The sequence below is a fragment of the Branchiostoma lanceolatum genome, chromosome 6 (genome assembly GCF_035083965.1).
Source record: "Branchiostoma lanceolatum isolate klBraLanc5 chromosome 6, klBraLanc5.hap2, whole genome shotgun sequence".
Taxonomy (NCBI): domain Eukaryota; kingdom Metazoa; phylum Chordata; class Leptocardii; order Amphioxiformes; family Branchiostomatidae; genus Branchiostoma; species Branchiostoma lanceolatum.
In genome coordinates, this window is record NC_089727.1 from 12,025,062 (window position 1) to 12,052,848 (window position 27,787).

At 40.4% G+C, this 27,787-nt stretch overlaps 1 protein-coding gene across 2 annotated transcripts in view; it reads right to left on the reverse strand.

Annotated features, from left to right (window-relative positions):
* LOC136436638 (protein Shroom3-like) overlaps nucleotides 1-27,420 on the reverse strand; it is a 108,581-nt gene extending 81,161 nt beyond the window's left edge. The window contains exon 1 of one of the 2 annotated variants that reach the window (XM_066430791.1): nucleotides 27,061-27,420. In XM_066430791.1, coding sequence (XP_066286888.1) covers nucleotides 27,061-27,159 — 99 coding nt within the window. In that variant the 5' untranslated portion in view covers nucleotides 27,160-27,420. Of the gene's footprint in view, nucleotides 1-2,373; nucleotides 2,428-27,060 lie in introns of those variants that run through there. The other variant, XM_066430792.1, reaches the window with a different exon arrangement.
* Between the last annotated feature and the right edge of the window lie 367 nt (nucleotides 27,421-27,787).

Below are 27,787 nucleotides of genomic sequence, written 5' to 3' on the forward strand. Positions count from 1 at the left end.
TAATTAAAAGCAAACATTGCACAACTGGAATGCATGAGTGGACCCTTTCCTTAATAGTCCATAATACCTGCTACTCGGTGGGAAATTACCATGGCAACAAGGCAAACATTTACACAGGTATGAGTCCACCTGTGCAGTCTGCATTCCTGGCATACCTGTCCGTAAACAGGCTTAACACTCGCCCGTAAACCTGTCAATCACAGCTGCTGTTCCCACACCAGGCGCTGGACTTTGATCCACGAAGACAAGAGAAAATGACAAATTGATTTCGTGACCGTTCGTACGTTTCTTTTTTTGGACTTCGGTTAAAGCTTACATAATACACATTCCTCGTGATCTGTGTGTGGAGGCTTTGGGCATTGATTTTAGAGCACAAAGTTGGGAGGGAAAACGTACCGTTTCCAAACTGACTCATTTTTTTCTTGGAACTGGTCCTTCCGGCAATAGCTGGCTGTCTGGCAGTCTACTACAATCTTTGACCCCAACATCTGCTTGGAAATTTAGAACAAGAGCCACAAGGGGACAGATTTCTATCAAAGAATGTACCTTGTTCCTCCTTTGAAAAAGTGACATTTACTTCAACTACTTTCTTAAGGGGTCATCTTTAGGTCACCTGGTTCTTTAACACCTGGAAAGACTTGGAAAAACATATGGCTGCAAGGTGCCGAGTAGGTTTGAAGATCTGGGATTGTTGCTCTGCTAAAAGTTCACAAGTAAATTTGATGTGAAGAAATCCTCATTGTACATGTAGATAATAGTTGCATAACACTAATGATTATCTAGAAGTTATAAAAAGTTTGGGTTTATATACAGAAATTTATACATTTCTTAAGTATACAAGGAGTACATATATCAGTGATGTTATGTCTTGCAAGGGAGATATCCGGTACCCTAGCAATCTTATCAATACTCGTCATTACTTATCACTAACCAGACAAACTAACCCACTGACAGATATGTATGAATACATCAAGTAAATCCATTCTGATAACAATCAATTAGTAAAATCGCTAGGCATGTTTATTTGGCCAACTGGGCTCCCAAACATTTATCCCCCACGCAAAGTCGGGTCTTAGTCCGATAACCTTTCCTTGCCCTCTGGGTGACCTCTGACCTACCAAATGACCGAAGCATGACACTTAATGTATTTTTTACTTCACTGTTCAACCACTTCAAAAAAGGGTTTGGAATTGCCTTGGTTTCCTTGGAGACGACAGTTATGAGGCATGAAGTGTTGTAGGACTTGGGTCACGACAAACCTCTCCAAGAACTTGTCTGGCACGTATGTCAAACATTGTCAAAAGTACATGTACCTGTACAGCAAACTACCTGTATTAAAAACAACTTTATTATGATAGATATACACGCCATCTAACCTTGTGACGTCTGTTTGTCATTTGGATTTTTCATGTGGAAACATACCAGAGGTAGAATTTACTCTCATAATTATATAGCATCATATTGTAAATGTATATCTTAGTATTATAATTTAGTGTAACAATTATAAATATAATTGGCAGAAGAATCAAGAAATATAGCCTTTCCTATCTTGAAAATGAGCAAAACGTTTCTAAATCATTTCATTCATAACTTTAAAATAATCTAACCTCCATCATTCTAAGTTGAGTCTTAATTAAACAATCCAGAAAGAAACTTTAACTTTGAAGTAGGTACTACCCCTGTCCTCCAATTGACCTTCCAATGACCCAGTGAAAGGTTCATTACAGATCGAGCCATCATAGACTATTGTTCTCCCCAACAATGGCAGATAAAAGCTGTCATTACAAATGACGATGATAGCCTGACAAAAATAGGTGTTGTCAGATAGATGGCTAGTATCTGCTAATGACATTTCATTTATCCTCTGTCATTAAAAAGCTATTGACATGTCAAATGGTCAACCCAGAGCATGGGGTTAACTACTCCAATGATAAATGACACTGAGAAATCTACATCTATTTACACATGCAGTTTTTATCATCTGCCAGTAACAGTGGTGAAAGTGATGTTAACTGACCTCCAAGCAGAGGTATGACTTCAGCGTTACATATTTTTCAAGTGCCATGCTTTTTTTACCTGGACCCCTCACACTTGTAAGGCAAAGAAGACAATGTCCTGTCAAACAGCAGGTGCAAATCCTACCAGTAGGATGTACATTGAAATTCAGTTTGAGCACATCAAAGAGCCTAGCTGACTAGCACACTAGTCCATGAGAGTTAGGGAAATGGCCTAACTAGTAGCACAATGGCAATCTACTCAGTGCCTTACGCAACTCTCATGTCCAAACATTTTGTGTTATGTTATGCCATGTGACAGTTTAGGGGTTATGCTAACAATACAGATATGGGCACAGATACAGAATGCCTTTCGTACCTCACACAAAGAGACGCGATGACACTGCCTGTCAGCCATTACCAGCGTCTGCCGCCATGTCCTCTACCAACTGACTTTCTCATCAACCAACCTCAAACAAACAACGAAAGTATTGTTGGCATTCTAAACCTGCGGACCAGAACATCCTGAAAACACAGAGGGTATCAAAGAACAAAGGCAACTGTTGACAAAGCTTCCCAGGAGAAATTTTGTATTATTTGAGCTCACTTTCGCCAGGTTGTGTCAGCACCTGACCATCACACCTGACTACTGATCTGTCCATCATTCCTGCTGACCCGCAGATGACCTTCAAAACAGAAAAATCATGCCTGAAGGTCACAATAACAAATGAGTTCTACCAGGTACCTGTACCCACTGAAGGCAAAGTAGTACCGGTACATATCATTGGAATTCTGTCACAGTTGTCCAAGACTTCAAAAGGACAATTGTGGACAAAATAGAGCTTACCGACTCATTATAGAATTTGAAGTAGCAGTATAAATTACCACATGCCATATCTAAGCTTAACTTGGGTGCACCTGTATTTTGCTTGAACAACAGTTTTGGTATATTACAAAACCCATTATGGTACATTGTATAAGAACACATGTCCAAGGGACACCAATATATGCATTGTAGTCTTTAACAATGTCTACAAAAACTACATGTTTACAAACTATGACATTCCAAGTGAAGGTGCAGGAATCATGTAAACATGTACAATAGTTGTCTGGTACATGAAAGTTCATGTGACTCGCTCAATACCTTATCAGGGCAAGGCCTTTATCCTAATATTAGACCAACATATGTTTGTCAGATGTCCTGCCCTTGACCCCACTAAATAACACATCTGCAAGGGAACTGGCTTGTACAACAGAGCTAAGGAATACATAGAAAAGAGGTCAGACACCAACTTCTTTGTTCCGACTCTTCCAGGACATAGAAGGGAAAACTAGGAATCATTTTTTAGAACTCATATTGAAATTCACACATTGGTGAAAGTCTTCCACCAAAAATATTGAAAGAGAAACTTACTGCATAAAAAGTCTTGAAAGATGTCACAAAAATGAAACTCATGCTTCTCTCTACCTATGTCTGCAACCTCTGAGTCCAAGCCAGACCAAACATGTCTGAACATGGAGCAGTTGCGACAAAAACATTCTGAAGTCGTCGGCATTTGATGGTGTCACCCATGGCAACAGATCCCAAATCAAAGTTCAAACAAGGACATAATGTCCCTGCAAGGACATAATGTCCCTGCTTCAACCCACAGTGTAATGCCTCCTTATTCTAGATTTCTGTAATAACTTCAAACTCCAGGTAACTTTTTAGATATCGACTGAGTTTTTCAACCATGATTAACATTTTCATTCCACAAGTATTTGAGGAATTCTTTTCAGTCTCTGTTTTTCACTTGTCAACTTCCTTATTCCAGTTTCTGTAAGGCCACCCACATGATTCCATCTCTTCCTTACTCCTTCCATCGCCGTGGTAACAGGACGTACACATTACAACATGTGGGCTATTTCAGGACAGTCATGGGTCTAAAGGTCAGAGAAGGTCGGGCTGGTGTGTACTTGATGGGGTCGTCAGACAGAATTGTGTGTCTACAAATTTCGTTCTTTTTCCCCCCAAGCTGGTAGAGTCAAGAATCTGTTATATCATCATCATTATCTCAGGCATGTTGCTCGGACTAAGTTCACCCTCAGACATTTTGGTCACCCATGGTATTCTGTTATATAAATCAAGGAAAAGCTCTAAGTTTAATAAGAAAACTAGAACAATGGACGGTGTAAGAACCCAAAGCAGCTAGACAGCTAACAGGGAAATTATAAGAAATTGCTGAGTTCCTCATACAAAATCATGGCTCTTCAAAATGTTATTTTCCTTCCCAAAGCTAAAAGTAAAAGTCTGTTAGTTAACAAATAAAGAGATACAAAGAAAGTTATTAACCAAATCTAAAGATATTAACAAAATGGCAAATAAGTGAGGATTTCATCCGTAAAGGACTTATGATACAAAGCAAGGATAAATTAGAAGTCCCCAGGGAAAGGGTGACCTCATCTCAGACCTCTCAGGATAATGTCCCGTCCATCACAGCTGACATATTCAACTACTTTCACCCCATTTGGGAAGAAAGGGAGGTAAAAATAGTGACTAGTGCACAAAGACTTTGGTAAAAGTGGTTATCTGTCTAAATGACAACGGGTACACTCACTTCAGAGCAGAAGAAGTAAACTCAAGAAAAGAGTGATTTAATGAATATCAAAAATGATAGGGCCTTCTGGGGGACAACTTTCACACTGCAGAAAATTCTGCAAACTATTATGTTCCCAAGGAGTTTTAAAAAAACAATCAATAACCAATTGATTTCATACATATTTCATAAAACATATGACACTTTATAATGTTGGATTTGATAGAAATCTTAAATTATGGAAGGTTGCAGGAGGTAAGGCCATGTAACATGGAGTATGATATTTCTGAAAAGTGGAAATATCTATCCTAGTGCATGTCTCTGTTTCAATTACTGTATGTGCATGCATGCCCTGATTTCACAGTGCTGTACATAGTTTCTCCTTTTGTCCAAAGTGGCAAATGCATCAAATATAGACCTCTCTTCATGTAGCAGTGCTGTGTGTACAAATGTTGTCTCCCCGGCCTTGGAATCACCAAGGTGTTTTCCACACAGATGAAAACAGAAAAGCTTCAAATGACCTTCCTAAGTGACAGCAAATAGAACAGAAGCCACAGGTGGCTGACATTTAAATTTCCTTCAACCTTTTGACAAGTATTCATAATTCTGTCTTTCACGTGCTTTGCTATTCAGAAAGGTTTTTAAATCTTTCTATAGCTAATACTGTTGTTTAACTCTTTTCCATGCTGTGAGTAATTTCATTTATCAAAATTAGTCGTAGATCTAACACCGAGAGAACGTTAACACCCACAGAATGCTCCCTTGTGGTATTAGCTTGCACAGTGTCAAGCAACAGCAAAATGGGGACCTCTAGCAGGTAAAGGAAGTATTGCAACAAATATCTTAGGCCACTTTCCAGTAAGATTAACTTTGGTGAAGATGAAAATAAACTGAAGTTCAGAACAGTTCTGTAGACAAATATATTTATTTGGTTAAGCTCCCTAAAGGATAAAAGAAACATTCTCCAGGTGAGATTGGAATATCTTGAGCTGACTTCAAAGGAAATGCCTATCAAACATTGCTGAATATCCTTTCTTCTTTATCAAATGTTACTCAATTTTGCTTGCTCAATGTTCAAGATAAGAAGGTCAGAAAACAGATATCTAGTTCATGATTCATGTTTTTGTGGGTGGAGGGGGAGACAGGGTTTGTTTTTCTTCTCTTTTCTTTTATCTCTTAGGCTCAACCCACATGTCCAGGGTCAACTGCAGGTTAAGCCTTAAGGTCGTCTTGGCTCAGGTGAAGGTTTGCCAAATGTCTTTTAGATTAGATTGATAATTGCCTGTGTACCAGACTCCACAACAGTTCCTGTATTGTGTGTGTCTGTGCGTGTGTCTCCGTGTGTGTCTGTGTGTGTGTTATATGTGCATCTGTGTGTGTGTGTGTATATATATAATTATATGTGACTGAGTGAATATATTTCCATATAAAAGTCTTCCAGCATCCAAATGAATGACTGATATCAATCAATGTCAGTGTTATAAGAATACAATGTAACTTAATTAAACTTTCACGCACATGCTCATCTTTTGTGATACAGTTTTTAAGAGGAGTTCTCTTTCTGTTCTGGTCTCAGAGGTTAGGTCCTTCTCAATAACCTTGGGCTATTTGGGCAGCCTTTCATCATTTAAACCAACAAAATGAAATAAAACGAGCACTGTTCTGACCACTGGCGGAGAGCTGCTGACTGCGGCACATGTAAACTCTACTTGTGTCCAGCGGGTGGCAGAGTCAACACCAGGGGACTGGACTGCCGACAGCTTGTTTACTCCAGCCTGATAACAGGGAACCAGGTTGTCTTAGACGGCCTTATCTGCACCGACTGTAGTTGAAATTTTTCTGGTAGTTCCACTTGGCTGGAGTGTTTGTTGGCTGGGTACAAGTGCAAGGCAGTCTAGTGCTTGGCAGGCACTTGAAAGGGCCAGGATATGCCAGTCATTTGGGGTTTTGTTTGTGCACAGAGCCGGTAAACTGCCTAAGGCATAATGTACCAGTTTTGTATGTTAAGTACAAGATGGGAAGACCAGACTGATAGGGTTGATCCATTCACACTAGGAGGGGCCTCACTCTGATCAATAAGTGTAGTGGATTCTTTTAACATGCTTGAATGCTTGAGGTGTGGGTTTGTTATTTGAGTGAGGAAATTGGCGTAAGTGCATTTTCCTACTTGCCAATTTTGCAGTAATAGTGAAAGATGCAGGGAATTCTAGAAAATACATTGATTTTTAAGTCATAAATTCCTATCATGATTAAAGCTACCTGATTTCTTAATATTCTCTCTGCCCATTTAACATTTGCTACCAATCTCTTCTCTGGAGGATTACCTAAGCTCATACAGTCCAAAGCGAACAGCCCTCTCATATTTCATATTGTCTCGCCCCAGCATTTAAATACAATGCTTAACTTGATGATCAAATTTTCCAAGCTCCACATGTATTTAAAAAAAACAATAACATATTGTCTACCTGGCTTTCCATCGCCTGTATTCTCCATGCACATTTCACCTCTTGTTGAACTCCACTCCGCTCCTCTAACTTTTGCTCACACAGCCCAGCTGAACAGCCCCCCTCTCATATTTCATATTGTCTCGCCCCAGTGACATTCCTGGCATTCTGAAGCACCCAGGTGAGACCACATGATAGCCTTTGATCTCCATTAATCATATCCCACACACCTGGATTCAACCCTCCATTGTACCTGGTCTGATCTAACCTGACAAATGAGGGATCAAATGTCTGATCTTGCTGACATTCAAATTCAATACACTGTTGCAACAATATTGTATACATATGGTACAAAAGGTGGTATAGTGTGTAGCCTTAAAAATATGATATACCAGCTATACAAATACAGATGCTTGCAAACTACCTAAGAATGTATATGTGAAGGATCACATGACTGACTTTTTATTTTCTTGGGCCCACGTACTTGCACAGTAACACGTGTAAAAACAGAAGAGCAGGCCACTGATATAACTCAGATCTTTTATCCTTATCCTTATCAAAAGTATGTTTGAGCCTTAAGCATCAGCAAAAGCATGTCAGATCTGCACCAGGCAATTTCTAATGATAGTATGTCACCTGGGAAAAATACCTATCTGCAACCCGCAGGCAAAAAAATGATATCATGGGGAAAATCCGGAAATCTGCCTTTCTGCAAGCTAATCAGAGCTACAGCCAAACCTATACAAAGGCAACACACATGTAGTTATCTTTGCTATAGCATTCCTTATATTCTGCACTTTCACTGTAAGCTCCAAGAGGGAATTCCCTGTCTTAGACTTATTTGATTGAAGTAGAAAAATTGAGGAGATCCCTTCGAAAAATTCTTGGATTTGGTTCCCAAAAATGCCCCCCTAAGGCCTTGACACTCATTAATAGTTTTGTGAGTCATTCTCACGGTTCACATTCACAAACCCTGGCAAATACACAATGACTATGCCAAAGGAAATGACCTTTTTGAATGGTGATAAATACAAAGTTAATGGTGCATATCAGTCTCAAACATGACATCAACAACCAAGACTGAACTTACTCAACCAAGCCTGGTCCTACGACGGCAAGATATTCATCAAGACTCTGAAAGATGAACGGCGACTTCTGTTTGCACCTGTCGACCTTGATATCTATCGGGTCTCCAAGTAATGTACCTATGGACCTAGCACTTATGGACAGATAACGTCTGGCATTTACAATCTGTAATGTCACACTTATCCTCTACACTACTCATTTCACTTTATTGTTCTCACGTTTCATCTTGTATGTTCTGTGTTAAAGTTGTTTGTCATTGTTCCACACAGCAGAGTTGGTATCATCATTACCATATCAATTACCGAGGAATTCCTCCTCACAGGTGCGTGGCAGACAGAGGAGCGCTAGCATTACTCATTCATTACTGACCTACCCCAAACTCTAATAACATGAAATCTCTATCTGTCTGCCACGCAAACGTAAGGAGTCTTCCTGCAAATGACTTTGTGAAACTCCATGAACTAGAGTCTGTTGCCCTAGATGTGGGATTCGACGTAATTGCGCTAACAGAAACTTGGTGTGATGAATCCATCCCTGACTCAGATATTACACTGTCATCATATCAATCCCCGTTACGACGGGACCGCAATAGGCATGGGGGTGGGGTTGCGCTTTATGTATCAATTAATTTGTCATGTAAAAGAAGGTCTGATTTGGAAACACTCGGTTCCGAATCAATCTGGTGCGAGGTCAGAATAAGAAATTGGGATGTTTATATTTGCGCATGCTACAGACCACCTGGCCAGAATGTGGAGGAACGCTCAGCATTCATAGACCACCTGCAACGGTCTGTAGATACCGTTATGGCCAGTGGACCTTCCGAGCAAAGTGTAATTGTCTTACTCGGTGATTTTAATGGCAGCTCAGATAATGCAGCTGGTATAATAAGCAGTTTCGTGTCTGATAACAACTTTACCCAGTTGATATCAGAACCTACTCGCAGTACCAATACCTCATCATCCGTGCTTGATCTCATTATCACTGATTCACCTGGTCTTTTCACGGACCATGGTACTTACCCTCCCCTGGCTAACTGCGACCATTCTCTTACTTATGGTATAATGTCTGTCAAGATCCCCAGAGCCAAAGCCTATAAACGAACTGTTTTCGACTTTACGAATGTTGACTATGAAGAACTTAACTCGAAGATTTTTGATGTAGATTGGAATTCCGTGATATCGGAACACATTCCAGACGTGAACGCCTCAGCCGAGGCTTTCATGGCAACTCTCACTAATGTCATAAAGCTGGTCATTCCTAGTAAAGTAGTCACCATTCGTCCTAGAGACAAGCCCTGGATGACATGTGAGATTAGGTGCTTGCTTAGGAAAAAGAGGCGACTGTACAGAAAACACAAAAGAACTAATATTCCAAATTTGTTTTGCGCCTATAAACAAGTCCGCAATCAGTGTACAGATTCGATTAGACAAGCAAAGAGAAATCATCGGGATAGCCTTTGTCTCGACCTTGCCAATCCAACTCTGAACCCCAAAAAATGGTGGTCCGTCTCCAAAGAAATCTTCCTTGGTAAGACCGATCGTGTTTTACCTTCTCTACTTGAAAATGGCACTGTTATATCGGAAGACAAGGCTAAAGCCGATATTCTTAATAGCTACTTTGCAGCTCAAACAAACCTTAATACCGAAGGCGCCTCTTTTCCCAACTTTGTACTCAGAACAGACTTATCTATCAACTCAATTACTTGTTGTCCCGCAGATGTGTACAAAGTAATATCAGACCTTAACATTAATAAGGCTACTGGTCCTGATGGCCTGAGTAATAGACTCTTGAAGAGTATTGCGCTTTCAGTATCAGAACCACTGTCACACTTGTTTAATGTTTCATTGAAATACGCCTGTTTCCCGTCTATTTGGAAACTTTCTAATGTCGTCCCTGTGTATAAGAAAGGCGATAAGCAGGCGAAGGAAAACTACAGGCCTATTTCACTTTTATGCGCTGTCTCTAAAGTGTTTGAACGTATAGTTTATGTTCCATTATCTACCTATTTACATGGCAACAACCTGCTTACCGATCGAAATTCTGGTTTCACTCCCGGTGATTCAACTGTTAATTCATTGACGCACCTTGTTCACAAGCTACACAAAGCAGTAGACCAAGGTCTAGAAGTCCGTGCCGTCTTCTTGGATATATCCAAAGCTTTTGATAAAGTATGGCATGCTGGGCTTATTTTCAAGTTGCGTCAACTGGGAGTATCCGGATCACTTCTGGAATGGATTGAGTCGTACCTTACGAATCGAAAGCAGCGTGTCGTCATCAATGGGTCATGTTCCAGCTGGTTACCTATTGATGCAGGTGTCCCACAGGGGTCACTACTAGGGCCACTTCTTTTTCTAGTTTTTATTAATGATCTGGTGGACAATCTGCTAACTGAAGCCAATCTTTTTGCTGACGACACGTCGCTGATGGAAATAGTTTTGGATCGTCTTGTCTCAGCAAATAGATTGAACCACGATCTTAAATTGGTGGGTGACTGGTCAGACCAGTGGTTGGTAACTTTTAACCCCCTCAAAACCGTACTAATGACATTTTCTATGAAAAAGATCAAGGTCCATCACCCACCGTTAGTGTTCAAGGGAGTTGAACTGAAGGAAGCTGATTGTCATAAGCACTTGGGACTACATTTAAAACGTGATTTGTCTTGGTCATACCATGTATCCGAATTAACATCCAAGGCAATGAAACGTATAAACCTTTTGAAAAGGATACAACATTTTGTTCCCCGGGGAACTCTGGAAACCTTGTATTTAAGTATGATTCGGCCATTAATCGAATATGCAGATGTTGTTTGGTGTAGCCTCCTCGGCAAAGACTCAGATTTACTTGAATCTGTTCAAATATCTGCGGCACGGGTTTGTACTGGAGCCATGAGAGGCACTAAACACGAGTCTCTGTTAGCCGAGGTTGGATGGGACACACTGGCTATCAGAAGACAAAAACATAAGCTGATTCACTTTTGGAAAATATTGAATGGTTTCGTACCACAATACCTTCAAGACCTCATCCCACCACGTGTTTGTGACATTGTCCCATACAATCTCCGTGCCAACCAGAATTTCACCTCCATTGTTTGTAAAACTGAAAAGTGTAAAAAATCTTTCTTGCCCTCAACCATTCACTTGTGGAATGAACTGCCCTCTAATGTCCAAGCATCGCTTACGATCAACGTTTATAAAAAAGAACTGGACTCACATTTCAATAGACCGATCAAACACCCTCACTTCTCTCACGGCCAAAGACATTATGCAGTTCATCTTACAAGGCTTCGTTTAAATTTCAGTCAGTTAAACCACCACCTATTTCTACACCATTGTATAGATTGTCCTACATGTAAATGTGGCCATTATAGTGAAACAACTGAACATTATCTCCTTCACTGTAAACTTTATACCACCCAAAGAAGTACCATGTTATCATCTCTTTCCAACATAACTGACCTTCAACAACTTAACGACAGCTCACTATGTTCTATTCTGTTACGCGGTTCCACTTCACTCTCATACTTACAAAACTGTAATATATTTGACATAGTTCATACTTACATCCACTGTACTGGAAGATTCATTTAGCGATAGATACCAACTTGTACTGTCTACTGTTAATTTTCTTTTATCCATTTTGTATTTATGCATGTCATTATGTCTCTTTGTTGTATGTGTTGAGTAGAAGGCTTCATATAAGCAATCGCTTTCTGCCTTATACTCCATAAACATATACGAATAAAATAAAAAAAAACAACCAAGTGTACTTAAGGTTAAGGAGAGCAGCCACACCTTGAGCACATCAAAGGACCCGTCACTCTTATCAATAAGGATAAGCCATGATGCACATTGGCAAATATCTATCGGTTCTCAACTTACAAGCTACAAATTGACCAAAAACATACTGTGGTTATTATTTTCATAACTTGTGGAGAAAAGAGGTCATCTTTCCATCCTTACTGTGTGTGTTTTCTTGGATTACTGAAGGTGGGACTAATGTATTGTTATCAAAAATATCTTTTCTGTCCAAACTAAGTGCAAGATATGTCCTCTGTCCTTACGTCTATGTTTCGAGATATGCTTGGATTACAGTGTGATCCCAAAATGAGGGACAGAAGCCTTGTTATCAGCAGGGACTTCCTGTCTCCAGGCATTACCTGAGGACAGGTATGCTGTATATCATGTAACACAGGTGTGTCTGGCAGGGTAAAAACAGTCAGGTACTTTGCATCAATTTCCTTTAAAAAAAGAGACAGAACCGAAGATACGGTTGATTTAATTTATTTATTTGGCTAGTGCACAATTGTTGACTGTAATGAAAATGATATCCGGTTATTTTTATCTTTTATTTTGTGTGTCTATATCTTCATTTTCAGAAAAACATCTGAATCTTTTCACTTTTTCCGAAGCACCCAAAAACATATTACTGTATGTGATCTCCAAATCAACCTTGAAAGTCCTACAGAGAAAGTGGACTTGCCCATTGAGGTCACATGACCTGGAGCCCCAGAGGTTCATGGTCCATTAGAACTGTAGTAGAGGGGAGGAGAAGAGGTCTGTTCTGGAGCTGGTCTTCTCAAAACACAAGGATTAACTAGGTAAAGATGGGCACTAATCCCCATAACAATACTCAAGAGAAAGGGAAATCTGTTTTCTGAAAGCATATTTGATATGCCTTGCAAGCAACTGTATTCTTTTCCTAGACTGCACTGTACAGGATGAATATCATACAGAAAATCTGTATGATACAGTGCTTGTATTTGTCCTTCACTCAATCACTGAAAGAAGCAAGAAAACATGATTTCTCGAATTTGGGATGTTTCTGGGCTGTACACTTATCCATCAAAGTTCTGATTATATGAGTGCTCTAATGATGCATTTATGCACTTACCAGTATTGTTCAACAGAAAATTGTTTATAAGAAAACAAGTCCAAATTCTTTGATGAAAGTTAAGTTTACTATTTGCTCATAAAGACATGTACATCATTACAACACTCCATTGGAATGCCACAACTGTCTGACAGGAAGAAAGTTTGCCTGATTTACACAAGACCACAAGAATTCTCAGGTAAAACATCTCTCTGTGTACACTGTACACAAATTAATCAACCTGTTCCACAACAACGACCGCCAGGACACAGGCAATCAAGGATGCACGGTGGACAGGTGACTCATGATGACTTAACGTTCAATGTTGCTTTTTTCAACACACCAGCTTAATACTAGGAATGTAACAATGACTTGCGATTATTGGTGCATTTAAATGTGTGTTTTTCTGTATGTCAGTATGTGTGGGTCTGTATGTGTGTTGAAGTCTGCCATCTCTTAATTTCCCTGTCTTGCATTGAATACCCTTGCATACCTAAGCTTTGCATATCTACATTGTAACTCAACATATTGTTTTAAGGTATTATATTCTGCATGCTTGCTGGTATCATATTCAGATGCATCCATACCTGTCAAAGAGGCCCTGCTCCCTAGAAATGAGACCAAAGTTTGTTTTGGCAGTGACACCAAAACATCTGGTAGCTAAGACTTAAAAGTCTAAGAAAAACTTCCAGAGTAAGAGATCAGATTCCTAAAGGTGGAAGACATTAAGATACTGGTTATCAAATTCCTAATACCAGTTTTCCCTGGATGACGTTACAAAGGTTAACATAATACTATAATTGCATTTGAAGAAAATCTATTTCCCAGGTATGTGAACAAACAAACATACATTTGTACATGTACATGAATGTACATGTACATGTACATGTACATGTACATGTAAAATGATGTATGCTGGTCATTTCCTACGTGTGTGTCAAATATAGCAGCCTTTTCATGTGGTAGGACTCAAGCTTTCATTTATTGTTACTTCTTAGGTTCTTTGTCATTTAAGATAACTCTATGAAAGAACTAGTAGCTAACATTGTAAAGAAAATACTTAATGGGTTCAAGCTTCTTTTCAAAGTCTGGTCTTCCAAATAACATACTCGTGCACCCTCTCTCTCAGTGGCTGCCTCTGTTTTGGTTCTGCCCTGGTGACAAGCTATGCCCCCTCTGCTTGTTCAAGTTTCCCCGTCTGTCCAGAACCACTCAGGGATAGGTCTTTCACATTCCTGTCCAGAAAGGGCACAATACAAGTACTGACGGACGCTGCCAATACCTCCATGCCTTCAGTCAATGCCAGCGTTACTCTGTGTTCTACAACTCAAGCAGGGCACCTTCCCCAAACATGGGCGATGTTACGTCACACATTTGTACAGTATCCAACCCATATGATTCAGGTGTTTGTGTACAGTTGCTAAACATGCACATGTGGTTCCTTCAGAAGTCTGAAAGTATTTATGGTTTGAAAGAAGGTCTAGAGGGACTTTATTTCAAAGCCACTGCCATGTTTGTATTTCTGTCATGGTACTGGTGAGATATTCCCCAAATCACATTGATTTAACGCTGAAGTTCGGATTATAAACATCAAGGTAATGTTGCATAGATAAGATAGTCTTACAGATTGAATCAAGTTAGACAGGACATGTACGTGTGAAATGTTTCAGTCTTTTTCAGACAAATGTACCTAAAACTAGTTCAATTCAATCATGGCTTCAGACTAGACAAACATGGAGAGATAAAATTGCTACATTTTTCTTCTGTTCTCTTCCATCGCTCTTCACATCTACTTGGATATGACCACATATATAAATGTACAACTTTCATCTAGGTGATAAAATACTTCAAGGGAATGGACACCGCCAATGTTATACAACCATTATGGTCTTCTCAAATGCACAAAAACATAGCAATACTGGAGGAGTTTAGGATCATAATCACATAGCTGTCATCGTATTGCGAACAATTAATTACAGTCTGATAAATCAAGACTACTTCACGTTGATCACATTATAAGTCATTGCCCTCTCTAGCAACAAAGAAGCACCAAGTTTGATTCCAGTCTATGACTATAGATTACATAATGAATAGGCTAATATTGGACTTAACATAGTCATGCCACTGCTATAGTTTCAACCTAAAGGTCTGTCCAATCAGTGATATGTAGGGTAAAATCAAATCTCATTTTCACAATTTTCTTTGATGTCTTGAAATAGAACTTAGCTGTCTACAATCATTTCTGGTGTGTTACGCCGAAGGGCAGTTATACCGGCTAAACAGATACAGATGCAGATTTCAAAAGTGTTGGAGGATTGCAAGCCAGAACTATGATTACTGAAGTCTTCTCTATGGTATCATACTATTGCTTAGTACTGTGCTTTCAACCCTGGATTACAGACATGCACTTGCACTGGGACTTGACACATCTCACTGTCTTAGTTCAGTACTTTTCTCACTTTAGAAAAAAGTATCAGGCCTTTTACACACTTTACTTCACCTCACTACTGGTACAGCAAGTACAGCCCACCCCACACCCTCAAGCTCCCCCCTCCCCAACAGTGAACACCAGAATTGTTCTGCATACCCTGAGTGGGCCTGCCCCACTATTGCAGGAGGTCTGGAACGAAGGTCAAGCTACCTCAAGTGTGTTTTTTTCACATGAGAAAAGCTGAACAAATACGGCAACACAATGCCTGCTGGCCTGTACTCCGTACATGTGTAGAGTGGCTGTACAGGATTGCACAATTCGCCAGAGGCAGGGTTTTATTTTGCGAGAAGATAAAGTCTAATGTTTTACGCAGCACTTTTTAGCCTGGAAAGTTGTTTATACTTGCTTCTGCCATCTCCAAAATGTTTCAGTGAATTACAGTTTACAGGTGAGAATTTGATTTGACATTTGAATGTGAACATTATTACCGCAAAGTACTTACTCCTAGCACCTTTTCTTCATCTTTTCAGATTGATGTTTTAGATTTGACCCTTACCTGTCGAGTTGCCCCTAATACAATGGGTATGTCGCATTTTTTTAAACATGAAATAAAGGTACCAATTTTATTCACAGGAACACGCCCAGATGTCTGGATGGATCATTTATTAGTCTAGAGAACATGATTAATGTGCGATAGCTTGCCTGAACCCATGACCTCCATGATTCAAAAGAACAAGGCGACAAAAGGTTCCGCCATTATCAAATTTTTCTGCATGGCTGACAGGTGGTTATGGTACAACAGGTCTATTTAGGTGCAGAATCATGATTGTGGACTGATAACAGATGGCACTACTGAGCATCTGAACTTCATCTGAATATAATCTACAAGCAGATGTTGGGTTGTACCACTGCTATCAGAGAAGGGCGGCAGTAAAAGAAATTACAATCTTCCACTCCAACATCTGCTTGGATATTTTCTGAACAGATCAAAAGATTTTGATTTTACCAGAAAAATGTTGAAGAGTGAGAATGAAGCTGGAATGAGAAATCTGTGCAACACTGGATTTGCCAAGCTATCCCTTGCATGTGTAAAGAAAAAGAAACAGGAAAACAAGGCTTTTAGTAAACATATTGATAATGACCTTCCCTCTACCATCTGCTTGGAGATTACTTTAATTTAGTTTAAAAGATGTAGTTATCTGTGAAAACCATAAGATATTGTAAAAAGTGAAGTGAAAGAAACTTAAGTAACCACAACTCCTTTTGGTAACCACATGAAGCAGTCTGCAAAGTCCCTGAGATGATTGACAGCTCATTGGAATGGTGTTTGTGTTTAGGAACATTCCACTCCATCATAATGTTTCCAAACAGAACAAACAATTTCCACAATTGAACCTCCATGTCACTCTATATTGTAACTATTTCAATTTTATAGAAATTCCCTTTCACCAGTATTTTACTGTGATTGCCACCACTACTTACAAACTGCAAGTTGCCAAATTAAAAACTGCAGTTGAAGCTCCCCCATACTTGAATGGAACAACCCTCCTAAACACCCAGGTTGATTGATGGTTATTATCACCAGGTAGGTTGATAAGAGGTCATTTGTGTATCTCTAATGACAGCTGGTACCAGCAGGGTGCATCTAAACCAAATAAAGATCCTTGAATTGCTTGATGATCTTGCTTCTAAGGTAAGGTAAAGATGTTACAGGTATATATGTGTCTGTGATATATACGCTGGCATCAAAAGAATTAGAGCTACCCCTAGTCAACGATTTTTTACGCTCTTCAGTTGCTGTACATTTCTCTTTCTTCATAGATATGTTTTAGAAAAAAATTTGTAGCTCAGCCTTTTAATGTTTTATGAAAGAATTAGACAGTATTTATTCACTATATCTGACTTATGTTATGTACAAGTCTCTTTACATCAGCTTCAGTCTCTATTGGCCAATAAAAAATGCAGTTTGCACTGTGACCTAAAAACTGGCACAGATCGTGATTCAAATCGACCTATGAAAATAATGAATGGCCTTCAGGGGGCCATTAAAACCGTTGCAAGATAACAAATAGATATGGCATGGTGATTGGACTGTCACTACATGAATCTGGCACAAATAATATAATAAATCTGATAAATGTATAATATGCAGTAGGAAATGGTCACAACACAAAAGGATAAGGCCATGTCAAGTGAATTTGCTAGTTCTCAAATTTAAGAGGGTTCTAAAGGAAAGTCTGCACTTTGGTACACACAGTAGGGAGGAATATAGTGTGATGCAAGTGTTCCTCCCCGATAATTTGCACAGTCCAGAGGTTAGCCACCCTGCCTGTGGACCAAGGGGTTGGGAGTTTGAATCCCGGCTCGGTTGTCGCTCACCTCTGACATGTCTGCTACAGGGGAATTTCCCTGGTACAGTGAACCTGTATATACATAGATGTACATATAGCCTGTCTTCTCGGATGTCATGACTAGTGGACGAGTAGCTCATCTGTTCATTGAGTTTATTTGAGCCAGTTAATATTCCAGATCACTTTCATTTCTTTCCTCCCAAAGTCCTCTGTTTTCAACTCGCCCTCTTGATCGATTTTTACTTTAAAAAGTCTGAAAACCAAGGAGACAAATTGCCATGGACTTACCATTTACATATATCACCCCCAAAACATGTCTTTCCAAGCCAAGAAAAACCTCCCCACAGAATGGGAACAGAATCCCAGATTTCCTCCACGATGAGAAAATCAATTTGTTCCACATGACAGAGTACCGCACTGCTTTGATCCAAAACCTGTTATTGCAGCACCAGCACCTGTGCATAAGCCCTTCATGTGCTGAACTGCACTTTTGATCAGGTTTGATCTCAGCATAATCATGAAAAAATGCATTAATAATAGGCAACGTAGACAATCAATAATTTTTCTTCTGACATGGTTCATTTAGCAATAGATTATTGTACTACAGCTGAGAAGGCAACAAAAGGTAATAAACACTATTATTGCTATGGGTGATTAAGTACACAATAGAAAGGTGAGCCACTTTAATGCATTGGGATTATTGTGTTCATTATTCATTCAGAAAGCAGTTAACCTAAAGAAATGTTCAGGTCATGATTGTATTGATTAGTGGTGGTACAGTAAATCATAATTAGAGGGTGAGAAATAGCGGCAAACCTTTGAATTATATAACTGGTTTCTATTTTGTTTTAAACATGATAGATAAAAGGTCCCTTTTTATTCAACTTGGAACCTCTTTGTCAAATGCATGCCCAGAGGCCTTACTCGGGAAAAATGAGATAATCTATACAGCTTCAACGTGGAATGATAAATTGCAGCAGGTAAAAATGGGGCAAGCTAATGATAATAAAGATCTTGGCTGCAAAGAGAGAGTAGCTGGCCCATCCAATAAGATCCAAAACGAAAAGGGATACTGACCTAGTCTTTTTTCTAATAGCCATTTCAATCTTTTTAATTATGCTTTCGTATAAAGGCCAACATACAAATGAGACTGAATGATTCACAATCATACCAGCTGTTTTTATTGTCTGAGTAAATATGTATTTCACTCAAACTAGGCCAAGGATAACAGCCATTCAATCTGTTTTGAATAATGGCGCCCAACAGAAAATTGATTCGGAAGGTAGATTGTACCACTGAGGAATACTTACTGGTTCCCTCCAATGTCTATTGATTGTGGAATGAGCAGAGAGGGCCAATTTATTACCCTCTTCTTGCTAAGTACTGATGGATGTTTTCATCGCAAAACCAATTTCAGGAAGGAGGGAATGGACAGGAGCAATCATGGAGCGATGAAACATTTGGATGACTTATTTCTCTTTATTTCGTAACAGCAAAAACACCTTGTGCAACTCGAACTGTTGTGGATGGACTGTTTTAGGGGAAGGAAACGAAAAGCTGAGATGCAAAACGGGAGAGATACACATGAGTTCAAGCAAAGATTTTCAAAATGCTGTTGTTAGAATGCCGTTTATGAAGAAAAAATGGATGCATTCCGCTCTCCTCACTTCTTCCAACACTCCACATACCGCGGCACAATAGCAATGCCACAAGGACCCCATAGCTGCAGGGACCTCAGACACTTCAAATGCTGTGGGACCAAATCTCCGCACAAATTCTTTTCTGACGGGGCTTTTTGTAAGCCTCTATGATGATTGTTGTTGGAAGGAAGGCCAGAAATACCTTGTACACAATATATAGTACGAGTAACTAGCACTAGTACTGTTGTGTGTTCCTCTTTATATCCATGTCTGAGCAATAGTAAACTATCATTTTTTACCTGTGCAATTTGCAATCAGTCTTTTGCTCTCTTAAGCTTCTAGAAACAGGTAATCATTGATGCTAACTATGAAAATCTTTTGTACCTCAAAAGAGTTCAAATACTAGTTGCTAGGAAAACCATGCATACTGTACACTCTTTTCTCCTTTTTTGTCAATAATTGTAGAAATAAGAAAAAAGAGATATGTAATCACAATCGATTCTTTACATGCGCATGGATGACTCTACATAAAAAGATGCTTACAAAGGTGCGACCCCTGTTTAAGGATGGTGTGCCCTTAAGGCCAGCCTCCTGTCCCAGAAACCAGTTTGAATTCTGCTTGATTCTATAGCCGACATTGACACAGCTTAGCGGAACAAACAACAGAGCCATCAGGAGCTGTTTGGGAGCAAGGCCAGCAGGACCTCAATGGGAGGGGAAATAGGGAGGGAGGGGAGGGAAACAGAGAGGGGAATGATATATACAGATAAGGAAAACTGACCTGGATAAAAATACAAACAGAAGAAGTGATCGATCAATACTTGAAATGTGAGAAGGTAGGAAAAACAACATCCTGAAACAGCAGGGAAAGATAATAAAGGGTCAGAATAGAGTAGATATTATTGATTAAAGAAGGATTTAAGTATGACAATGTATGTGACATGATAATAGCGGACATGATACATGGAATGCATAACATTGATGAGAAAATTCACTGTGATATTTTCATAGTTCCATAAAATTTGTGCAGGGAGAGAAAGTAAATCCCTGACATTTTAAAGCAAAAATCAAGCTAGAGGAAAAGATGAAAACAAAGGGGGCTGGGAGGAAGACATCTTCTCTCCCTGAAACTCTGCGTACCAAGATGTAGACTTTTCCCTAAAGTCTTCCAGTAGTATTTTTTATCAATCGGAGAACCAACAAATCAAATAGGTATACAAAACGTTTAAGATTAGAGTTGGACAGTCCAAAATTCGGGTGAATCCAAATTACAGTTCAACTTTTCTGCAGAATGATTTCTACCACACAAATGAACTTTCAAGCTAAAAATGAAGTAAGTGTGGGTTTACAGTGGAACACACACCAGGACCATTACCCAGACCCCATTCACCTCTCCTGTAGGGCTTACATAATACACAGGGTCAAAGGTACAGACCTGCCCAACCCCCTCTATGTTCCAAACATCTCTTTCAACCCCACTGAACCCTCAGACTGGCAGGGAAGTTCTTAGGCATGAAAGTTAAATTGATTTCCTACAGGGAAAATTCCTGCAGCTGCCAGAATGGAGTAGAGGGGAGGTGTAGACACGCAAGCCGCAGGTGCCTAAAGAATGGCTTCAGCACCAGCAAAAGTTGATGCAGATGTTAGGCAACACTCATTTGATTTGTATATTCTCTGACTTAAGAAAATATACTCTTGAAGGCGAGGTTTTGGACAAGGGATATTCTATTGTTGTTTGTGGCCTTTTCTATGATTCTGTTTTCCTACTACTGGCCCCAATTTTTTTCATTTTTCTTCCTTTACAAGTGGCCGAGCCTTCTTCCATTTTTCCCTCTTAGGCTTCTTCTCAGTCTGAGGGAGGAAAATGAAATAAAATGTGTCCACTGCTTGGGAAACATAGAAAACATAGCATCATAGAAAAGGCCACAAAAAATGACCCCCATCCGAAACCTCTGCTTATATCTCAGGAGTCTGAGGAGAAAGTCTATATCCTGCTTCAGCAATTACAAGTTGGCAGCCGTCAGTCTCCCAAGACTATGGCGTCGCATCCTGGTCAGTCTGTTGGTTGTCCACAGCGTCTGCTGTGGCTATACAGTTCAACCTTGGAGAGACAGACTCGTTTGCAGTTTCTGCATGTGTAGAGTATACCCAGTATAATCCGTAGTGCCACCATATTAGACTAGTGAATTACTGCAGTGCAAGAGTTTATGTTTCCTTGAAATGAGAAATCACTTATTTTCAGTCCATAAAATTCCCTAATTGCCAGTCCTAATCAAAAAGACATAAAACAGTCAAATGTGTCCCAACTGACTTGGTACAATGTATATGTATGGCATTCGTAAAACAGTACCGTAGGGGAGGGAGTGTGTTTTCTGTTGTGTTCAACATCCCAAAGCTAGAGCTCCAGCCACAAGTATGGCCAGGCTAAGGTTATGTTTTTCTAGCCTAAATGGCAGAGGTTCCAGTGTCTGGCTATAACATCTCAATTTTGCGGTAATGTTTCCCCTCCCCTGAGCTCCAACCTTTACTAATCCCGGGGGACTCCTGGGTTGTGTATGTTTCTAATGAAGCGAGAACATCATTTAGGTAACTGCTGGTGGAAACATCCACACACGACTTATTGGGGTCGTACCAAGTGACCTGAACACCCGGGTATCATACCACATCCTTATTGCAAGTCTGAAGCATAGATATACAAAGGTTCTAGAATAATTAGAAGTTTCTGGGGTACAGTTTTCTAATGGTTTAGGAGAGGGGGTACTTTGTTTGTTCGGACTTAGAGAACTCGAAAACAGCAATGTAGACTCTTGCATGCAAATGAGGATAGGGACCAGGTATAAAAGCTAAAACATATGAAAATGTATCAAAAGTGACCTTACCACATATAAACAAGTGTAGATGGAGAAACTTTGAGCTACGAAAGCTGAAAATAGAACAGATTTTTCACTGGTAAAAGATTAATCACATTCTTATGTTTCGCCAACGAAACATATTGTTTTTGTCAGGTTTCTTCTTCTCCTTCTTCTTCTTCTTCTTCTCCTTCTTCTTCTCCTGTCAAATCTTCAAATCGCTTCTTCTCGGTCATCCGTCGACCAAATTAGCTGAAATTTGGTATGCAGGTAGAGTACGTGTATACCCCTAGACCCTTTTTAAATTTTTTTGATATAAGTTTTTAAAATGATTTTATGGAGTTTTTTTGGTCATTTTCAGACAAAAGTCGCACATAATGGCCTCCAGTGCCGTGGTGTTGAACCCGAGGACCTGAAATTTGGTTTAGTTGTGCATTGGATATTTACCCAAAGGACCCCATTATATTTTTTGGCATACACTACTTCAAAATGATTTATTTTGCAATTTTTTGCTGCAATTTTTGGTTATTTTCTGTTGGGGCCAGGAAGAACTAGGTCATACTGTAACATAAGCCCTCCTACACTTCCCTTGTCTGGGACTTAAAACCAAGCAGATGTCAGGGGGTACCTCAACTAATGGTATTACAGAAAGTTATATGTACCTTATGCTACATGGTACGGATGTTATATTTGAGATGTAGGTACCTATAGGAAAGGTGACTACACCTGACAATTACTTATGCTAATGAGGACCTAATTTGCATAATGTATGCGTAAACTTGTAATTCCCTTACCGGAAAAGCTGCAGATGTCATCCTTAAGATGTAGGTACCATTAGGAAAGGTGAATGCACCTGGCCAAAAATTATGCTAATGAGGACCTCATTTGCATAATTTATGCAGAAACTTGTATTTCCCTTACCGTACAAGCTGCAGATGTCATATTTGAGATGTAGGTAGCTTTAGGAAAGGTGCACACGCCTGGCCATGACATATGCTAATGAGGACCTCACTTGCATAATTTATGCATGATGTTGTATTCCCCTTACTGTAAAAGCTGCGGATGTCATCTTGAACATGTAGGTACATGTAGGAAAGGTGAAAGCACCTGGACATAACTTATGCTCATGAGGACCTCATTTGCATAAATTATGCAGAAACTTGGATTTGCCCAGGAGTTATTTTGGGACAGCCCACTTCTTGCATGAGGAGTATGGGCGAAACATCCTGAATTTGCTCTTAAAGCAAATGACGGCCAGTCTAGTTTTTTCTTGCTTTCTCTTTCTTAACAGTTAAGTGCCCAAATGATGGCTGACTTGACTATTCAAGTCAATGAAATATGACAGTGCAAGAAGAACTCAAGGCCTGCAAATAGCAGAGGTATTTGTACTCTGGTTCTGGAGCTTGTTAAAAGGGTTGGTACCCTAACAGGACGGGGGAAAACAAAAACAGCAGAGTGTGTGCGGATGTTTTGCCTGTGAATACCTGCTGGTGGCTGGGATGCCGGGGGAGCCAGGCACAGAATGCCAGGCTAGGAAATAGATTACCAAGCAGAAATCCTTCCCCACAGACAGACAAATTCCACATCCTCAAATAGTGACATTCCACTCTGGCACCAGCATTTCCCTTAAACCTTCTAGTTAAATCCTGGCTTTGCTTTTTAGTGATTTTACAACAGGATTTTCATCTCTACACAGAAGTGAAAACACGAGTCTAAACTCTAAAGTCTGGGCAATAAACCTCTGCAGATAGAGAAGCTGTGAAAGAAAGACTTGTCCAGAGGAATTGACTGACATGCTAAACTGGCAAAGAGTACACGCATTATCGAGAACTAAAGGCCTGAAATCATTATCCATTCATAGGCAGGGGCCAGTGAACCGGTGGGTATCAACTGTTACCTGTCCTGTTTACCTTCCACCCATCCATGGAACAAGACAATGGGTTTTCCCGCGTTTCAACACACAGACCTCTCCCCCCATTCAAACTGATTTACCTGGTCCGCTGCTATATTCTCCCCTTGTTTTGACAGGTAAACAGCATTAGCAACACAGCAGAAAGATTACAAAGCACCGTGAGTCAGATCTGAGACATCAGCCTGAATTTCGCTCGCAGATTCCCGCGGATTTAGCATTTGGATTGTTTGAGCTGATATGAGAGACGCGAATACCAACCAAAACAATCGGGTTTCAGTTACGGGTGAAGAAATGGGTGGTCTGTATGGAAATTTTCTGTCCTGTTTTGAATATGATTCAATCTAAACACTTCATTCTCCACAAGCAGATTGAATTCACAAGTTCATTCAACTCAATTATTGGTACTATATGATTTTTACTTAAATTGTTCCCTTTCCCATTGCTCAATTGGTACTAGACTTCAGACATCAATTCACCACAGGAGAAATTGTTATCTGCATCAATTGTTGCAGTGACAATCTATCTTGTTCAGAAACACGACAACAAAACACCTCCCTAAGAGAAATGCATCGAAATATGAACATCTCAATGGTTAGAAAACATGTCCTCTCCCCCTCCCAAAAGAAGAAAATCTGTCATGAATAATGTGAGTGTTCATGATTCAGACGTGTTTCATATCAAGGACTCCTTGTTCAGATCAGAAATGATGCATAGAGCCCCTGGCAACAGTGAGTGAGTGTTCAACGCCCACATTCGGGGACCAAATATGCAGGTAATAGGTGAGCCCCCCTAGCCTGAAACGCACCAGACACATCTGCACATTCCACTGTTTGCCCAGGACCAACAGTAACGGTTTACATGGAAGCTTTTCCCACACAGCCTGGCATGTTCTCGCCTGGATGTCAGAACTTCCACATCAACATCAACGCCGAGGTCGGGGATTCCACGGCTGTTTTTTCCGCAGAAACATTCTGCAAAATTGTCCTTGAATTGGGGATAGATCTGTGTCCGGTTTGGCAGTCGATAAAAGATATTCTAGCATTCTGGCAGTCTTCTGCCACAAGTAATCAGCATCGCATGGAAAAATCCCAGTCTAGAAATAGCCATTTCTCCAACATAACAATGCAAGCATGTACAACTAGTTCCTTCTCTTGTACTTTCATTCCCATTAAAAATTTCAAAAGGGATGTTATTTTATTCACAACTCTACGTTCTTTCACCATTCAACTGATAATGTTGACATACAAACTTTACTCAAGACATAGAATCATCACAAAGACTGTTCTTCCTGAATCTATTCTCGTTTGTTTGAAATCTGCCATATTCCTTTTCCCAAGCAATCCTTTATGCATCTCTGATTGACTGTTAATCACTCTATTCTCCTGATCCCCCTTGTCCTTTATAAGACACTGAAGTTCGTCTATTGTAATTAAGGCTTAAAAAGGGAGGTGCTGAATGGTACATAATGGATTTGCGATGTGTAATCAGCGAGCAAGTGATGACAGGGGTGAGGACCTAACCAGGCCCAGCTGACTTTCTCTTCACAGGGAAGATGACAGCGCTAACAAGAACCACCCCCTTACTGCTGATACTCCTGGAATGATAGACTCCCTAACTGCCCCCATTTCCTTTGTAGCAGTTTTTCGGTGCAGCTGACCAGAGCCAAAGTAACCAAAGGCGACTGACACAGACGGGTTGTTGCCAGCGAGAATTCCTTAGACTACGGTTAGTCCACCATGCACCGCAGACTGGCTAGGTAAACATGGGAACAAACAGAACGTGTTCAGACCACTCCAGACCTTCGCACATCAAGGACTCACACACGCAATCCCCCAGGCTCCACCTGGATCCTTGAAGGGCCAAACAGATAGGAAAAATTCAGCAAAACAGTGTGCATAATTTGCTGACTTGAACTTCTTTATGTGTGCTAACGTTAGATCTTTGCCAATTGTTATTTTGGGGAATTCCTTTTATTCATTGGCTCTTTATTGTAGTTTGGTAGGGAGTTGAGCCATCTGCATCAAGAAAAGACACCTTGCCTTCTTCACGTTTCACTCAATCTGAATTTTCCTGCACTTTCTGACAAATGTAGAAAGTGTGATTTCAAGAACATCTAAGTTTTTTTGGCATGTTGACACAAACTGATGTGTGGCTGCAGAATATGTTTGCCTAGTCAAAGCAAATCATGAATATTCTAATGAAATAAAAGCAAATCATGAAAAACAACAAAATGGCTTGAAGAACAAAACAGTGAAGCCCTATAACAACTTCGTGAAAAAATCCCCCTTTCTAGTCTTAAACACCATGTAAAATAAACAAGAGAGATCTATGTCTGTGGATCTAGGTGAGTGCGCTCAGGTGATGTAGTCAGGTGTTTGTTGTGGGGCCGTAGGTTTCGTCACAGCTGATCATGTTGATTTCAACAGTTCCTGGTCGGACAAGAGGGTTTTTATACAGTATCCCTAGGAATGCAAATCGTTCTTCCATTGTACCGATAGCGGGTCGGGATTTTGTTGGGAGGATATTTGCCGTAATTGTTTGGTATGCAGTCCTGCCTTAGGCGCGCCGTCCCAAACAATGGAACACTTTTCCCATCCATACTTTTGTTTACGTCTGGCCAGTCCGCTCAAAGGGGCTAGCCTACAACAAGCCATTAATTTTACAATAATCAGTCGGTCGTGACCATATCAAAAAGGAGGACTACAAAATACCTGTGTGCACACACTCACACATGAACGGGAAACAGGAAACCGGCGGTACGGCCGCAAACAATTTTATATCGATTCATCGCTGACAAGTGGAACATGACCCCCCTCCCCACCTTTCATCATCCAGGTGTGATAAAACGGACGGCCCGTTCCCAACATTCAACCGCAAATAAAACACGGAAAGGGAAAGCTAAACCCACCTTGTGGACGGTGAGAGGTTCGCCATACTCCGCTCCACCTGTTAGAGAAAATCCCCACGGAGATCCGCCGAGGATCGAGACTTCGAGTTCGGTCTCCATCCTTTTTGATCAAGAGTCGCTTTTATTCCGACTGGAGTGTTGGAAGTGTGCGGAAGTAGCGCCGCCCGTTCCTCAGCTCGCCAGCGGGCTGTCCGCGGGAATCCGGGCCCGAGCCCGCGGTCTCATGGTGCAGGGGTCTCGTACACGCGTTCAAAATCCGGCGGGCGGAGAAGGGGTCACTCGGGGCGGGCGGAGAGCGCCGAAAATTTGGCAGCGGCTCGCAGGAAAACCAACCCGACACAGATGTGAGACAAGAATGGAGCGGACACGTCCCGGCATGCACCGCGACCAGCCGGACTATTAGTACACTAACCACACACCAAATATTGAAGGATTCACACATTTTTGCTAATAACACCTGATTTGGTTTGCTACAAATGAATCCGAGTGACGAGAAACTTGGAATGAACCTTAAAGAGAAATTCTGGACATTTTCGCGTCGTACAGTGCACCTGTTGGGGGTAAAAAGACATTCATTGATTCAAAAGCCAACTGAAAGAAAAAGAGCGGCTCCAACCAAGGTCATTTGCTATGAGTACTAGAATCAAAATACTGTTTTAGGTTTCAATAACAAACGCTATAATTATCTATAAGGTAACATCAAGTAGGTTCTATCACACGGGTGTTT